The 18,851-nt window shown below is 36.7% G+C and overlaps 1 protein-coding gene and 1 long non-coding RNA gene across 2 annotated transcripts; one reads left to right on the forward strand and one right to left on the reverse strand.

Moving 5' to 3' along the window:
- The first annotated feature begins 7,595 nt into the window (after positions 1 to 7,595).
- Positions 7,596 to 13,695, forward strand: LOC107773662 (uncharacterized). The gene is made up of 8 exons (XM_075217952.1): positions 7,596 to 7,906; positions 7,995 to 8,106; positions 8,679 to 8,825; positions 10,010 to 10,099; positions 11,285 to 11,339; positions 12,035 to 12,157; positions 12,555 to 12,611; positions 12,953 to 13,695. Exons 1-8 carry the CDS (start codon positions 7,704 to 7,706, stop codon positions 13,075 to 13,077), a joined length of 912 nt encoding a protein of 303 aa, XP_075074053.1. The 5' UTR covers positions 7,596 to 7,703; the 3' UTR covers positions 13,078 to 13,695.
- A 2,233-nt stretch (positions 13,696 to 15,928) lies between these two features.
- On the reverse strand, positions 15,929 to 17,810 carry LOC142161903 (uncharacterized). Its single transcript, XR_012693628.1, has 2 exons — positions 17,075 to 17,810; positions 15,929 to 16,733 (listed from the first exon to the last, which is right to left on the reverse strand). It is a non-coding gene; the product is annotated as an uncharacterized LOC142161903 (long non-coding RNA).
- Positions 17,811 to 18,851: the final 1,041 nt, after the last annotated feature.

Genomic DNA, 18,851 nt, shown 5'->3' on the forward strand with positions numbered 1-18,851 from the left:
ACACTTGGTGGGGATGATACCCGGTGACATGGGGTATGAGAATACTCTTGGGAACTTGTTGACTGAAGTTGAAAATACTGAAGTAGATAGTGGTCATGGCAATATGGATGCGAAGCTTAGTGGCTAAGATGCCGTGCTTGTAATTGGAAAGACGCTCCATTCCTAAGTCAGCTGGGGAGGAGCTTTAGTGGTCCATTTGGCTGTCATTTATGTTGTCCGGATTATTGGCAGGGTTGTAATCCGGATATGGTCTTGTGTTCAAACCCTCCTATCCTTTCATTTTTGTCTAGCTTGTTTAGTCGTAATGGTTCGTTTAAGTGTTGTCCATGGATGTTTCAGGTTCATTCTAGGGTTGTACTCCAGTTTGTTTGCTTGTTTTGTTATTCGAGTTATTTCATCGTTGTCTAAATGCAAAATTCCGGTCTTTTGTTACTTCCAATCATTGTTCTTCGTTTAGTTCTTTTCTATCCTTTTGTTTTGTCTTTTGTCTAATGCTGGTTCTAGTGCCATGACATGCACGCATAATTCTCAGTCGGGTCTTTAAAAGCTATGTTAGTCGGGAAGCAAGGAAACCATTTTTGAAAACGATAAGGGCACTTGAGGGAATAAGAACAGATTGGGATGTTTTGAGATTGTTTGATGCCCGAACGATGTGAAACTGGGGCAAGTAAAACATAAAAATCCCCGTAAAAGCAAGTTGGCCAAATCGACAGGGGGCCGGTTGTGGTAATAAGAGTAAAAGTGTTGTCGAATGGCACGTTATATCTGACAGATGTAGAAGGAAAATGTGTGGAAATGACCGTCAATTCCGATGCGGTCAAGAGATGATGTGTATGGTTTCTTTATTCTGATTGTACTTGTTTTGTATTTGGCATATTTTGAAGTTTGAAATGACGAAGACATTTTGTTCTGCTATCTAAACACTTTACCCTTTTGTCAACCTCTTTGAGCCTTATTTGTTTTCTTTCATACCCCTCTTTCGGAATCAACGACACAATTAAAGAAATGCAAGTGTCGGAGATACGCAAATGGAAAAAGAAGGAAAAAGAAAAAAAAAGGAAAAGGAAGAAAGGAAAAGGAGAAAGAAAGAAAGAAAGGAAGAAAGGAAAAGAAAAAAAAAAGAGAAAATTGAAGAAAAGAAAAGAAAAGAAAAGAAAAATCCAAAAAAAAAGTAATTTCTATGTCGTGAACTACGTTTGACTTGATCCCGAAGGGGTACGTAGGCAGTCTCTCTGAGGTTCAGTCATACCAAAACAAAAATCCAAAAGTCCCCAAGCAAGAAACTGGGGCAGAAATTGTGGTTGTTGTGAGAAGTTGGATTTCGAAAATTGTAATTTTAACCCATTTTGAAATTGTTTTGAGCCTTTTATACCCTTTCTTTCTAACTTATCCAAAAGCCTACATTACGATCCAAAGAAAGACCTTCTGATCAGTCTTTGAGAAATGTCAAGTCAAGCAGGTAAGGTAATTCCTATCAAGGGCAATACTCCGGTCCAAACAAGGAAAATGAAGACGAGAGAATCTTATTGATGAAAATCCTCATGGGTAGCGCAAGGTGATGAAAACTGAGAGAAATAAAAAATGAGAGAGTCTTATTGGTGAAAACCTTCACGGGCACCTTGAGGCGACAGTAAGTTGAGAGAAAGAACGAAATGAGAGAGGTTTGATGGTGAAAACGCTTTGGGGCACTACAAGCCGAATAAGGAATGCGAATCAAATTGGATAAGTGGAGCAATGAAGCCCAGTTTCACGGCAAAAAGGAACAAGAGATGAACATCAGGTTTGCTTAACAGAATAGGTAGCAGGTGCATGTCAAGGTCATTAGAGTCGGTATCCACATCCGATAGGTTTCTACTGTGTAATTTTCTTATTAGGAATCATCTCTTTCTATTGTCCTTTACTCTGTTCCTTTTGTTTTGTTTATTTCCCCTTTCTGAGTCTTTTGGTCGTAACAAGTGAGGAATGACTTCAAAATTTTCCACCAGCTTTCCAATTGCACAAAATGGGGTCACAAGTCAGGAAAAATAACAAGAGCACTGAGCTGGTAATAATCAACATACTTTGGGATCCTTATGAAACACAAAGTTTGGTAGATGTCGGTTCAGGAATAATGCAACAGATAAAGGGTATTGGGATTGAACGGGGAAAAGGGTATTTCAGTGACACAGATGACGGGGAAAGCGGTTAATCAGTAAACATGCAAGACCTTCAAGAAGAATCAGTTGTCACAAAACATATGAGGTTAGATAAGAAGACTAGAAGTAATAATTGAGAGATAGTCGTCAAGAAGGGCGGAAGTTATCAGCCAAGTTTCAAAGATGGTCGGAGAACGCAAAGCATGGAAAGGAGAAAAGGAAAGTCATCCCAGCGGGAGCACCACAACCAACCACCGCACTTTTAAACTGACAGAATTTTCTTTGATTTGAAACAAGGGCATGGAAATGATATTGATGACAGGAAGATATGCTACAGGAGGATTATCAAACTGGGGCAGAAAATTTTCTGTCTCGTTGAAATTTTTTCGGGTACCCATCTGAAAAACATGAAGGTCAATACAAGTGTTTTTTAAAAAAAAAAAAGAGAAAAGAGAGGGGAGTAGTTTTCAGGAAAGAAATACTAGTTCTAAGAAAGGTAATTTTTGGAGGAATGAAACACTAGTTTTTAGGGAAGTGGTTTTTTGAAGGAGGACAACACCAGTTTTTAGGGAAGCAGTTCTGAAAGAAGATAATTCAAGTTAGTGGGTAGATAAAACAAGTTTTGAAGAAAAATGGTTAAAAGAAATCTTAGTCTGATGAATTTTTCACCTAAGATAAAGAAATCTTAGTCTGTTGAATCTTTCACCTAAGATAAAGAAATCTTAGTCTGTTGAATTTTTCACCTAAGATAAAAAACTTAGTCCGATGAATCTTTCACCTAAGATAAAGACAGAAGTTGGAAAAACGAAAGGAAGGCATAATTTGGGAAAAGATGAAGGCAGAAATTGAGGAGAAAGAAAGGAAGGCATAATTTAAAGAAGGGGATGGCAGAAGTCGAAAAAAAAGGCATAATTTGGGAACAAGAAAGGAAGGCAGAATTTGAAAAGAAAGGAAGTTGGAATTTGGAAAATTAAGAAAGTTGAGATCACGCAAAATGGACCTAGTCTGATGAATTATCTCCTAGAGTCACAATCTTAGTCTGTTGAATCTTTCTCCTAAGATAAAGAAATCTTAGTCTGATAAATTTTTCACCTAAGGTAAGGATAGAAATCTTAGTCTGTTGAATCTTTCTCCTAAGATGAAAATCTTAGTCTGATGAATTTTTCACCTAAGATAAAGATAAATCTTAGTCCGTCGAATCTTTCACCTAAGATGAGAATCTTAGTCTAATGAATTTTTCACCTAAGATAAAGTTTAAATTTTAAGATACATTGCGGTCTTTAAATTTTTAAAAGTTGCATTTCAGTCTTATCACAATTCAAGTTTTAGTTCTTATTAGTATGTGGTAACAAACAACCAGTATTCCAACTGGGGCAGAAAGTTTTCTTTGTTTTGTCTATTTTTGTGAAGTCAGGAGCCCGCCTGAAGAACAGAGGCATACAATTCAAGTTTCGGAAGTCAGGAGCCCGCCTGTATAACAGAGGAACCCGCCTGAAGAACAGAGGTATACAGTTCAAGTTTCGAAAATCAGGAACTCGCTTGGATAATAGAGGAATACATTTCAAATTTCAGAAGTCAGGAGTCCGCCTGGAGAATAGAGACATACAATTCAAGTTCAGTAGTCAGGAGCCCGCCTGAATAACAGAGGTGATACATTCAATTTCAAGTTTCGGAAGTCAGGAGTCCGCCTTGAGAATAGAGATATACAATTCAAGTTTCGGAAATCAGGAACCCGCCTGGAAAATAGGGCGCCCATCTGGAGAACAAGGGAAAACAACTCAAGTTTCTAGGGAAGACAGTTTCGATGGAAGACAGTTCGAGTTTCGGGGAAAATAGTTCAAAGTGTAAGGGAAAATAATGTCAAGTAACAAGGGAAGACAGTTCAGGTTCAGCAATCACGCGCTCACCTGAAAAAAGAAAAAAAGGGAATGCAATTCAGAAGTTGATGAAGGATGTGAGCTGCTCAAGACACGGCCGAGGTCACAAGCACTACATGACCGGTCCTGACCCAAAAGCTGTAGAAGAATGAGCTAGCACCTGCAGCTAACAAGTGTCAAGGTTCAAATCTAAAGTCTGCATGAAGAACCATTCAAGACTCAAGATCAAGCTTCAGAAGACTTATAGATAGGAATCTTGTAGCTCGTGGTCGATAGGCTTAGCTAGTCTTTTTCATCTTTTGATTTTGATGTAATAACAGGGACCGCAGATCGGAACCTCGCCGGAACGGCACCTCAACCGGATCTCCACCTCGGCATACTCCGTCATCTCACTCATTTCTGAACTACACGTGGCCTGATTCCTTTATAGCCAAGGATATGTAGGCAGCTCAAATGCCAGAGCTCGGTCACACTCCCTTCTCTCTTAGTCTTAGTCTCTCCAAATAAGGGTCGGGTCAAAAACTTGTCTAGTCAGTCTTTGTCTGAAAACTCTGTACGTTTCCAGTCAAAGAGGGGCAGTTGTAGACATGTGATTTTTGACCCTCCCCAAGATCTTTTATATATTAGCGTAAAATATTTAATTTAGGCATAATATAGATATTTTAAGTAATTTTGACTCTTCTACTCTATTTTATTATAAGAAAACATAATAATAATAATAATAAGTTCATTAATATTTGTAGTCATTTTTAATCTAAAAAAAATATATAAAAATAGTATCGTATTTTTATTTTTAATATAATGTTTGAAAATACAAAAAATAGATTTGTTTTAATGGTTAGTTTTATTTTAATAATTATTTTAATAGTAGGACTAATTAATAAATGGGCACGTATTTTTAATCTCATTCGCGTCAAAAGAATAGAGCTTGGGCTCGAGCAACCCATCTTTAGGCCTATTTTGGACCTAGCCCACAATTGTCAAGCTCATAATTCCTAGGCCCATACTCCTTAACCTAAAACCCTACAACTTAGACTCTACACTATAAAAAAGAAGACTAAAGAATAAGAAAGAGGGAAGGAAAAAACAAAAAGAAGGAGCAGCTGAAAAAGTTGCGCGACCCCACCCCCTCGCGCATCGTCTTCTCAAAGAGACCCCCTTCTCCGTTGGTCATCTCCTTCAATAACAATAACCAAAAAACATAGACCCCCAAGGCATCCAAAACAAAAATCAGCATTTTTTTTACGATAGGTCCCTCCCCATCGAGCTTTTCCTTCATCTCGCCGTTTTCCAATTTGAAAACTTATCCAAATCCTGAGTCCTCTTCTTCGCCGACTGAACTCCCTCACCACCGGAAATGGCCGAAAACTGGCGACGGAAGTTTGTTTCGTCAATGGAGTTCGTTTAAAGCTTGTGGAGAGTTCGTTTGAGTTTATCGACTGAGTTTCAAGTTTGTCATTACATTTGGTTTAACATTCCTGTTGAGATCGAGTCCTGTTACAGCGCATTCTCGCTGAATTCGTTGGATCCGTTTGTTTTTTTTGGGGTTGCTGAATTCCGTTCGATTCAGACGTCTTCTTCTTCAATGTAATACCAGTCAACATATTAATATATTGAAGTCTTCGTTCACCTGAAAGGTCACACTTTTAACTTTACTTTTCCTCTGACCTTCAGATTTTGTGTCATGAATGTTGATATTGTTTGTTTGATTTCTCTTGCTGATACACTCATGCTCTTTATTTCGGAACTGGTATATCAAATGAGTACTTTAAAATTGTATAGTTGTTTGTCTTTTCTTTCGTGGAGTACTGTGAGAAGTTGGTTCATTAATTTCATACAGGTATTTGACCCTTGGTCTTTTCATTATTAGCATAATATTGGATTAGTGAAAGTGATTAATGGATTAATAAAAAGGGTGGTTCGCTGATTAGTTTATCTTGATTTGGTTGGTGATTTTGTACATTAATGTAAAGGAAATATTTGGGCCATAAGGTTTATAATAGGAATCAATTTACTCTGGACCATTTGAGAAGTCAAGCAATTATTTAGGCTACTTAGTATTTGGCCCAGTGATTAAAGAAGGTCCAAACTGCCTTCCTTTTAAAATGAATTCGGCATTATATTTGATTAAGAGCCAATTTCATAGACATTTGGTTGAACCTTACTTCTTTGAATATCGGTCAAGACATGGCCCTCACATTAATATTAACTCAGTATAGAAAACACCTTTGAACATCCGTATTTGCTTTAGGCGCATTTTAAATAATTCATCATAGCTACGGGTACGGTTCCCGTGACGTAGCTGTGGTACCTAATTCATAAACTCGGGTGTGCATTGATGCGACCCAAATCTAAGTCTCGACGAAGTCGAAACGTGTTGATAACCACGGGTGCATTGATTGCGACGTGGTTCGAAACGCGTTTTCACGACGTTGCAATTCTTTTAAAATAAATAATGATAATAAGCGGTTTCTCAAGTAAAAGGCGCATAAGCTAGCATGTATTAAAATCAGATAAAATCAAATACAACAGTTAAGCAACCGTGCTAGAACCACGGAGCCCGGGAATGCCTAACACCTTCTTCCGGGTTAACAGAATTCCTTACTCGGATTTCTGGTATGCAGACTGTTAACAGAGTCATAAATTTCCTCGGTTCGGGATTCAGCCGGTGACTTGGGACACTATTAATCTCTCAAGTGGCGACTCTGAATTAATTAATAAGTAAATCCCGCTCTGATTGTCCTTTAAATGGAAAAACTCTTTTGCGCCCTTGCGGGTGTAGGTAAGATAAAGGAGGTGTAACACATAGCTCAATTGAAAGGAGGATATATCAAAGGAGATAGAACAAAACACATTTCACCGAAATTCTTTTTCACTCATGATCTTCAGAAGAATGGTGAAATAGATGAACAACAAGTTCGTTCAAGTGACAATTTGGCTGATCTGTTCACTAAGGCGTTACCAACCTCAATATTTGAAAAGCTGATAAATAAGATTGGAATGCGTCGTCTTCGAGACATTAAGTGATTTTTCTTCAGGGGAGTAACTACACGCTGCACTCTTTTCCTTAACCAAGGTTTTGTCCCACTGGGTTTTCCTGGTAAGGTTTTTAATAAGGCAGCAAGCAATGCATATTATAAATAACTATGTACATCCCAATATGTTTTTTGTAAGTTTTTAATGAGGCACATTATCTTACATGGACATCCAAGGGGGAGTGTTATGAATAGTTTGTACATTGGATACTACTTTGGATACTACATTGGATGTTATATTGGTTGCCCATGTTGTGAATAACTTAAAGATTAAATTTCCTACTTTATGTCCATCATCTTTACCTTTTATGTCTATAAAAGGCCATATAATTGCAATGGAAAAATACACCAAAATGAAAAAAGAAAACATTTTTCCCTTTCTTTCTATCTCTTCTTATTTACATTTTACTGCATTACTTTTATTTTATAACAATATTAAAATTGTGTTACTAATAGATGCTTAATTTATGCAAGTATTATGTAATAAAATTTGGGATAAGAATAGGTTAATGTAAAGGTCCTTAAAAGTTGTCCACAACAATCTATACGGTCTTTGAATTCAAAACGGTTAATAGAGGAACGCCATAAGAGAAATCTCAGAGAGCTAATTGGAGCTTTGACCCACTAACCCAATTGGTTTCCCCAGCTTATTCCATATGTTCACTTCTCGACTGACTACCTCCAGTTTGCGACTTGTACGTTGCCGCATCTTTTCTCTTCCTTCACCCCCTTTGACATCCTTCCTCTCCACTTCTCTGCTCTGTCGTTTCCCTGCTTTTACTTCTTCAATGGACAACACGGGTTTCCACAAACCTTCTTCATCCTCCTCCTCCTCTGCCTTTGCTCATTCCAATCGAAGGTAATATGTTTTCTTCTTCTTTTGCTGAGTAATTCTCTGTAAAGTTTCAATCTTGAATTGGAAAATTATGGTTCTGAATCAATGGCAGCGGTGGTAGAGGAAGAGGGAGAGGATGGGACAATAACGAAAGATCAGGAGGCCGTGGCGGTGCTGCTGCCAGCTCCGGCAAAGATAAAATTGATGCTCTTGGGAGACTCTTGTACGTTTATCACTATGTATTTCTTCTTTCAGGCTTTTGGTATTGATTTTTTTTGTTATGTGACGCCATGGTAGTAAATTAATCAACAAAAAGCCTCAATTCCAAATTAGTTGGGTGCGCTGTATGAATCATCTGTTTACATTTCCTCTATTCAGGTCAGGTGCCGATGATTTCAGTAATTCATGTAGATAGACTATCCTTCTTCTTGTGACATATGATAGTACAAGCAGTTAATCAACAGAACAGTAATCCCAATTAGTTGGCTTTAGCTTTACGAATCCTCTCTAACCAGCAATGCTTTGTGAAACTAAGGGGGAGGGGAAAAGGAGTTAATAAAGGAAAAAAATAATACTTAGAAAATTTTGACTAGCTATGATGATCATTGGAAGTGATTAGTTCCAGGCTTCTAGGGATTAAGGGTATGTACATACTGTAGTGTTTGAAACTATAGTTCGTTAAGTACCAAGTGTCACTTGTTTTAAACTTTCTAAGTTCTCTTATCAAAAACCAAACTTTGCCTAAACCAAATATGATATTTCGAATATTCTGTAATGTTGCAACTGTTGTTTAAACTTACGCATTTTGCGGCACATGGCCTCTGAGCTAAACTTGAATATGAGGAATGATGGGTATGTGAAGGTGCAGGATCTTTTAAAGCTAAACTTAAAAACATTTGCCAATGTCCCATTGAGGTCACACACTGTTGATGATGTCAAAGAGGTTAGTTATGTGAAGCCTTGTGCTCCTTTAATTTGTTGCCTCCATTTCTTGTATGAGGTTGACGAAGTCCTCATTTGTTTTTTTAAGATTAAGACGTCTGAATCTGAATACACATCTGAATATCAAGATGTGTATTACGATTAAGACATCTGAATTTGAATACACATCTGAATATATTAAGATGTGTATTAAGATCTGGATAGAAATAATTAAGACTGTTTGATTTTTAACATCTAAATGCATAAAATTTATCTTTATTTGAAAATTAATAAACATAAAATTCAAATGAAGTACTAACTAATCTAATATTCTATCAATAAAATATATAGTTTTTCTAAATATGATAGTTGTTGATGGTGATGGCTAACAGGTGAATGCCGACTAGAGGTGGTGGTTGGTGGTAGTTTTGGTTGATGATGGTGGTTCATGCTAGTAGCTAGTAGTGATTGGTAGTGGTGGCGATTATGATTGAGGATGGTGGTGATGGGTGGTTATAGCTAATAATTGGGGGTGGTAGTAGTAGTTGTGACTGAGGAAGGTGGTGGGTGGGTGGTGGTAGGTTATAATGATGGGCAGTGCCGGCTGTGGTTGTTGATGGTGATGGGGTGGTCAGTTGTGGTAGTTGAGGTGGATGAGTGTTGATTGTGGGTGAGAATGACAGTGGTCGGAATGGTGGGGATAGCAGGTGGTGATGGTCAATAATGATGGCGACTATAATTGAGGATGATGGTGGTGGTGGTGGGGTGGTGGAGTATAGTGGTAGTTGATAATGGTAGGCAATGGCAGCAATTAATAATGAATATGTGATAGCATCTTAATAAAATTAAGTCTCTGTTATAGATCTTAATCATACAGACCTATTCAGACCCGCTAAGTGGTTGTGAAGTAAAAAAACAAACACACTTAATGATTAAGATCTGATTAATTAAGATTCAGACTTTAAAAACAAACACACTTAATGTCTTTGATCTGGATGATTAAGATTCAGACATCCATTAAGTGCAAACAAATGAGGCCGAAAACTCTGATCTGTTTATTCCTTGGATTGCAAATGGTTCTCGAGTCAATTTAGTTGAAAAAGAGCTATACCTTCTGGTCCTAACTGGAAAACAAATGCTGGCTTTTCATTGAATGAACTTCCTTTCTTTCAGTTGGGTGAACTGGTTTTCGTTGTATTTTTATAGGCAGTACGGAACGATAACAAGCAAAGATTCGGCCTGTTGGAAGAGAATGGAGAGCTTCTGATACGTGCTAACCAGGGCCACACAGTAAAGGTACGTTCCCTCCTTAAAGTGGAATAATGTCATTTCCTTTTCTATTTCGAGCAGAACTATGTTGGAAATCAATAAATTAGGTCATTCAGAGGGAGGAGCCTCTGGTGGGTACTTCCAGTCTTCCACTATAGCTGGACAAATTCGTGGACTTTTGATGAATGAAGAGGTAAAGTCTCAATATGTTTGGGGATGAGAAGAGAAGGAGAAGGAGAATGAATACTGGAAAGTGAGAGATTAAACATGGATTTTCCTTCAATTCGTGCACTTTAGAAAGTGTGTTAGGGAAGTGCCTATAAGCATACTTCATTTAGTGCAAGCAATTACACCATTATTGTTCCTAATAATTTTGTATTACAAATGAAACACTATTATGAGATTCTCAGTGCATCCGTATCTTACTCATAAACTGCTACGCCTCAGTCCCAAATAAGTTGGGGCCAGCTATAAGATTCTCACTTATTGTGTTTTTTTTATTTAATTTATCTCAGGCCAACCTTATACAAAGTAAAAATTAATTCTCTGTATATTTTGTATTACAAATGGAACACTATTATAAAATTCTCAGTGCATCGGTATGTTACTCATGTTTCTAAAAATTCCAATTTCATCTTTTCGTTATTGAAAAGTATCTCATGATATGCAGACCCTTCTCATATGTGTTTTTCCCTTGTATGATAAACTAAAGTAATGGTATAGCAGAAATCCAACAGACTTCTGTGGCCCACAAGTTAGCAATGTCATCGTTAGTAGCTGAAAATATATTGTTCCAGTCGAGGAGACTCCAATGTTCTTTGTTGTTCTTCTTCTTTATTCTGAACAGGGTTGACATCAAAATTACTTTTGTATAAATAGATCCAGCTTCTTCTTCTCGTTTACTGAGTATGTCAAATATTTATTCTTTTTTTTTGCACAACTATGTACTGCTTCTTCTGTTCTTTTGAACATAGTTGATGTCCAAGTTTTTAGTTCTTTCTATTTTTTATGACTAGATTGGCGTTTATGTTTTTATTCTTGTAGAAACTTCAAATGACCAGCAGTTGTTTTTTTCAATGTCAACTATACTGTATTCATTTACAAAGTCTGACACTGCAAATGAAAATAACATATATGTGCCCTTTACCCAATATCAGTTCATAATCTTTGAGTTGGCAATTTTTTTCTCTGAGTTTTTATGTCTCTTAGCAGATAGTTGAAACTCAGAGCTTATTAAAACCGATCCTTTCAGCTGACGAAGTTCCAGGTAAAGTGAATTTTGTGCATTTAATAACACTTATAAATACCTTAGTTGGAATATTTCTCTTTTCATAGGAAAAATCACTCTTATTTGGAGTCTGTCTGGGCTACTATTTGAACTGTTTTATAAATTCTAAGCACCCGTTCAGCATCATGGGGGTGCGGGTTGATTGGTCATAGGGCTAAAAGGAATAAATTTGGATCTTGCACAATGTCAAACTGCCATGTATTCCTTCTATTGCAACTTAACTGTCAACAATTTTATATTGTTGATAATTTTCCCGAAAAGATCATGCTTTTCAATGTAGTAGCAAATACTAAAATCGGAGTAATTTTTTTTTGTATAAAGTGCTAAAATCTGAGTATTAATGTTAATAAATGTATAATGTATGAGTACAAAAATTCAGAGTTTCATTTTCAAATTCTCATTTTGTATATTGTAATGTCGACCAGAAAAGGGGTGATCCTGAACTCAATACATGTTTAATGTAAGTTCAGAAAACTCTTCAAGTTTCATTTTTAGGTTCTTGTTTTCCCAACATAAAAAAGGGTGGGTCTTGACCTCAATTCATTAATTGTGTCTATAAATTGAGATCACTTCCTCATCTCGTGCTGAACAATAATTTTTATATCAATGTCCCCTGGGTCTTACTTGAGAATTTTCTGTCTCTGGTGTCTTGATTTTCGTTTGTGGCAATGCAGTTTGTGTACATGGCACTTATAAGAAGAATTTGGAATCAATTTTGGAGCATGGACTCAAACGGATGAAAAGGTTACATGTTCATTTCTCATGTGGCTTGCCAACAGATGGGGAGGTAATTAGTGGTAAGATATCTCATAGGATCTTGTATCTGTTGCTATTATGTATTATCACAATTTATATTTCATTGTATTTTATGCTAATGTCATAAATCCACTTGCACCGATTACTGTTTCTCATGGCATGAATAATCCCTGTAACACACAAATTTCTCAACTGTACCATCAAAGATACAGTATTGATCTAGTAGAATCCCGACATGGTGCATTTCTAAGAATCATTTCCTGCGATTTCTTAATTGTTGTGCTTTCTGACCCATGTATAAACTTATGCATATCATTCTTTATCTTTGACCTTCTGTATCTTCCTCTACCAACAACAAACTCTTGATTTTAGACAGTTCACCTGAACTTCAATATACTTGGTTTCTTGGGTAACCGAATAATCTTTTTCTCTGACCAGGAATGAGGCGAGATGTTAATGTCCTCATATTTCTTGATGTGAGAAGAGCTTTGGAAGGTAACTGTTTCGATTTTTGAATTCTAGTCAAGTTTTTCTAAAGTATTATCATACTCCAATAAAATGGAATCGAATAAGGTATTAGTTAGAGACTGAACGTATTAGAACTTATAATGGGTTCTCAAGAAATAAGTAATATCTGCAGTGAGATGACAGGAAACGATATTCTAACTCTCTGTATTGAGAGTGAAGTCTTAGCTTATTTATATATTCTTTCTAGATTCAAAAACTAACCTTGAAATCACAAAGAGAACATATTCATAAGTTGATACTTGCGTGGAAGTGATGAAAATTCAAAAATTCTACTTTTCCCTGTTTCTCACTGCTATGCATTGCTTCAGATGGGATGAAGCTTTATATCTCAGACAACAGAGTTATCTTGACGGAGGGATTTGATGGTACCGTGCCTGTGAGGTATTTTGAGAAAGTAGAATCATGGCCAGATAGAAAACCTTTGCCTTTATAAATTGGAATATGTCACTTTTTTCCTTCATTCCCTTTTGCATCCTTCTTTCTTCTTACTCCCTTGCACTGCACCTACCCTCCACCCCCTGGAGAAAAAAGAACGAAAGAAATTTGTAGCAGGTCATAATGCTCTTTGTTCTTCGCTATTTTCCTTACTATTACCCACTTTTCCACCATGAGATTAAATCTTACTATCATTGTGATTTGATTACTAATTTTAATGTATTTCCCCCAAAAGGAAAAGAATGTTTAGTGAAATGAAGGTCTTGACGTCTGAGCAAACGAAGGTTAACTTCCCTTTTGCAAGAAGAAATGAAAGCTGATTTGTTGCACTTATTCTTTTCTATGTATTTCTGGAAGAACAAGTAGATCCTTTTAAATCAGATATGAGACTTAACTATGACTAGTTTGGTGATCAGACGCATCTGCATTGCAGCTTTGATATACAGTCAAACCTTTCTATAACAGTCTCCTTTGTTCCGAATATTTTTGGATGTTATAACGAATTGTTGTTATAGAGAACATATATTGTAATACAACATGAAATTTGGTTCCGAAAAAAAACTGGCTTTTATAGTGAAGTTTTGTTATATAAGGATGTTATAGAGGTTTGACTGTATTGTTATCAAATTCTTTTGGTTAACTCTGCTTGAAGCAGAAGCATATATGCAGCTTTCTATCCGCCAGACTGACATGGAATGTTTAATCTATGAAGTGGCTTGGCTTGCATGAATAACAATATTAAGTTGAAAACGTGTCATGGGTTTGGTTTATGAAATGGTTTCTCGAAAATTAAGTAATATCTGCAGTGCCTAACGCTCAAATGCATGTAAACATTGTGACAGAAGATTGCAGAAAAGAATAACTGGCAAAAAAAGCATCCTAGAAGTTGGTTCATTTATTGATTTTTTGGACAATGGAGATGTCCCTTGTTTACAATTTGGAAAATCGGTAATTAACGGGTCTGTTTCTCTCTATTTAATATTAATACTAGAGTTTGATCACAATAAGATTCTAATACCAGATTTTGTTCACAATAAATATTCCAACTCGTCTACGACAAACCTTGTGTTGTATAGCCTTTATACTACTGCACCAAAGTCAGGTTGGTTTATCGTGCATTGAGGGCAGGAAGGAAAGGGCTAGCAGTAGAATAATAATACCCACCGTCCCCATTCTGAGGGAAGAAAGAGAGTTACCAAAGTGTCTAAGATATCGTCAAATGAATAGGCCGCGAATCATGCAACAAAATGTGGCTACCAAGACACTAAAGCAGGGTTACGAAAGGATAATTCCATCTGTCAAAGGGAGAAGGTGTTGGGAATGTCAATAGTAGATAACAACGCAAAAAGAATTGTCGGTTAACAATTTTGCAGCAAACTGTCAAAATTGATCTTACAAGCGACTCCAAAATAAAAACATTATATGATACTACTAAGTACTATATATTTTACTCTGGCAGAAAAGAGGATTTACCATTTTATCATGTACACGGTTATGCTTGATATGCAAACTATTAAACCAAATCTTAATACATAGCATGATGTGCAAACTGAAAATAACAAGATTCATGACAACGCTACAGATGTCACAAATGCTATTCCAAACGTCTGAAAATTGGTAGAAAGGAAAAGAAATCCAAGGAAAGCTCTAGCTACAGACTCCAGAATTCCAAATGTTTGTAAATGCTCAGAAAAGAATGAAATTTGGGAAGAGCTTTCACTGTTAGTGCTCAACCTGAGATTTCCGTAAAGATATCTCATGAAATGAAATAGAATAAACAAAGTGCAGATGAACTCAGTTTCTCCCTATAAGAACTATAAACCTATAATACAACATAAACCTCATCAAACACCACATGTTCAGAGCCATTCAAGAGTATTTCAGCTTCTTCAACCTGAATCAGTGCCGCTATTATCCAAAAATCAATGAAACATGCATATTTGTAAAATAAGCACACTTACAAGTTAACAGAAGGTAGAGCTGCAAGTTGATCATACATGCTACTATGCCCTACTCTTTCGGAGGAAGAGTAAAAATAAGTTCTGACCGTTTTGAAAGGACCAGATATATAATGTGTAAGAGCCATCAAACAAGGTTTAGTACAATATAAACATAAGCAAGATTGTGAAAGTTAAATTTCCTATAGCACATATCTTGACGGTTTAGTGTTTGCGTGTTACTACTGAAGATTTTCCAAAAAGCAGAAGTTATTCTAGCTTGCAGACATAAAAATATAAAAGTACGTAGGAGGAGATGAAGGGCAAATTTTATCTCCTTGATCCTGTACTAGCTAGTTTTCTCGTTGAGCGTTAGGGAGTTGCAACCTCAAAGGGAAGTTGAGCGCTAGGGAGTTGCATACTCAAAAGGAAAGGAAAAACAGAAGCTGGATTTGGGGTTTCTCTTCTAGCTTCTAACAGCATGAAGATATCATTCTATAGTCTTCCGATTTCCCTACTTCATCCATTTTTACATATCTTGGAGTAACCTACCTCTTCTGAAATATACTACTTTTTAGTTTTAAATGGTGCTTCCTATTCTCTGCCCCCTTTTCCCATAAAGAAACTCTCTAACGAACAGGGAAAAGAACAATGGAAATAATCCTTCTAACGAAAAGGGAAAAGAACAATGGAAATAATCTATCTAACAAACAGGGAAAAGAACAATGGAAATAATCTTATTCTAATGAGTCTACATAAGCAGCTTCCAATAATAAACCACGAAATATAGAATCACAAAGTACATAATCCTATATTAACTGCCAAAATAAGAAATATACAACCTCAGCATTCATGTAAAAGCATGATCTCAGAAATGTCCTAACCAAATAAATCTATGGAAGAACACAAATGTGGAACTATCGTGTGCTATGTTTATTAGAATTTAACAAAAGATGATACATGTCCACTGTCCATCAATCAGCAGTGGTCTATCAGTCATGAATCCTAAATTGATAAAACTACAACAATTACATTCCAAAAGTAACAAAAGTTTGTTTCAGGTTCCATTTTGAAGCAACCAATGTGCATCCACCACAAGACTTCATCATCAGGGGATCTGATGTGCTTCATCATCAAGATATAGAAAGCAAGAAAGTAGGGCAGCAATCGGTGATGCTTTTAAAAACAATCATAAGAATCAAAATGAACAAGAATTGAATGGTAGGATCCTACCGCACAATCGAAAGAATGTATCACTGGGCACTCTTCTTTCCATTACCATAGTAATTGAGGTACCATCGAACAAATTTCTTCAATCCCGTCTGCAGATCGGTACTAGGCTTATATCCAAGCTCCCTCTGGGCCGAACTTATATTCGCATGAGTAAACTGCACATCCCCATTCCTTGGCAACTTCATCACCAATCTCTTAGCCTTCACCTTTAGCAACCTCTCCAAAATGCTGACAAGATCAGAAACCGGGACAGGGGATGTGTTCCCCAAATTAAACACCCGCAATTGAGCAGGGCCTTTCTTCTTCCCACCACTTCCAGTGCTCTTCTCCGCAGTATCCAATGCTGCCAAACAACCCTTCACTATATCATCTACGTAGGTAAAATCCCTAGCTACCGTGCCATGGTTAGCTGCCTCGAATATGGGAATCGACTTTCCCTACAAGATATCCCTTGTGAAAAAGAAGTAAGCCATGTTTGGCCTACCTTCAGATTCAACAACAACAAACAAGTATATTCAAATCATTGAGTTCAAATTCAAATTAAACTTAAACGGAATAAATAAACAGATTCAAATCACTAAACTCAATAATCAATTGAACCTCAAACTAAATCTAACAATATTGCAACCAAGATGAAGGATTCAAGTTATCAAACTAACACACTTCTATATTAAAACTAAAAATTCTTTTAAATGAATAAAAACAAACTGAAGAAATAATAAAGAAACGATAAACCACGAACAAGAAAGAAACAAACATACACTGATTTCGGATCCGAGAATATCAAGCAAAATACGGACAGTAATGAAACTTAAACCAACTAACCGGATCGGAACAACGACGAACTCAAATGGAAACCAATCTGCCCGGAAACTTTGAAACCAAAACAACTCGAATCTACCCGAAAATTTTGTATATTTTCCGGTTGATTTTAGGCAACGAAACTGGACGACGAAGACGACCACGAACCGGATGACGAAAGACGACCATGAACCGGATGACGAAGACGAGAGGTTGACGACGAGGAGATGAAGCAGCTGGTGAAGCTGCACGCAACAGTGGCGGCGCTGGGCAGTCCGTCGATGGCTGGAGGCTGTCGTGGTCGTTGGGCTGCTTCACGTAGCAGAAACGATGGCGGATCTGGGTGGTGTATTGGTGGCGCTGTGTGTGTTGTTCACGGCTGGAAGACGAAGCAGGAGGGGGGTAGTTCATGGCTGGTCGTTCAGCTGAGGAAGATGGACGACGGGGCAGCTGCTGCGTCCATGGCGACGTGAAGACGAAGCAGAAGAAGGTGAAAGGGTCGCCATTGACGGGCTCGAGCTCGACTAGAGTTGTCGAAGACGAAGAAGATGAAGGATGGTCGTGGGGCTGCTCGTGCGTGTGTGTGTGTGTTGAAGGAGAAGAGTCGGGGGGAAGGGTAGCCATGGTTGAGCTCGAGCTCGAGCTCGGCTGGAGAAGGTGAAGGGAGGGTGGTTTGGAGAAGAAGAAGGAGAAAGAGAGGGGGCGGGGGTAGTTTAGGTTTTTAGGTTTAGGTTTTTCAAAAAAATGAAAAAATGAAAAATGGAAGAAGGGGGTTGGGATTTGTTTGGGTTATGGGGCGGACCGGGTCCGGTCGACCCGGTGGAGTTATTTGATTTGGGTCAGGGTTGATTTAAATTAGAAGGTGGCCCAATCCGATTTTCCTTATATTTTTTGCTCTCTTTTCTTTTACTTTCTAATTAATAAAACTAAAATTATAAATTAAGTTATAAACTAAATTAACTTATTAAAAATACTAATTAATTCCTAACAAAAATTATCATATAAAATGAAAATGGCAATTTAAAATACAATCACGCAATTTGGACATTAAAGGCTAAAAATGCAAAAGATGCCTATTTTTGTAATTTTCATTCTTGTAAAACAAACTTAATTACTCATAATTGTGAACTTAAATCCTAAACGCAAATGCGACGTATTTTTATATTTTTTATTAATTTAGCAAATAAACATGCACAGACAAATGCAAACAATACAAGAAAAATAACACAAAACTCACAACAATTGCAAACAAACAAAAAATTGTTTTATTTTTGGAATTTTTGGGAGTAATTCTCATATAGGGCAAAAATCACGTGCTTACAGCTAGCACGTGCCAGAAGCATCTAGTGTTCCTTATGTAATGAACTAGAATTGAAAGAAGATAATTAAGGCTAAATTTCAGTAGTTTTATTGATTTGTGCTATTACAATCTACTCTCACTCAATTACTTCAAGGATTACAATGATTAGTAATATATATAGAGAGAGAGAGAGAGAGAGAGAGAGAGAGAGAGAGAGAGAGAGAGAAATATTATCTTTCAATTTAAATTAAATACTATAATAAATATTGTCCTAAATTGCCAAGTGGTTTTATATTAGTTTGTCACTTGGCTTAACCACAATGCAAACTTTTTTCTTGCTTTATTATATATATAGATATAGATTCAAAAGAATCTTATTTACTATCTTTCTATTTAAATTAAAAAAATATTATCTTTCAATTTAAATTAAATACTATAATAAATATTGTCCTAAATTGCCAAGTGGTTTTATATTAGTTTGTCACTTGGCTTAACCACAAT

The sequence above is a fragment of the Nicotiana tabacum genome, chromosome 7 (genome assembly GCF_000715075.1).
Source record: "Nicotiana tabacum cultivar K326 chromosome 7, ASM71507v2, whole genome shotgun sequence".
NCBI classification, from domain to species: domain Eukaryota; kingdom Viridiplantae; phylum Streptophyta; class Magnoliopsida; order Solanales; family Solanaceae; genus Nicotiana; species Nicotiana tabacum.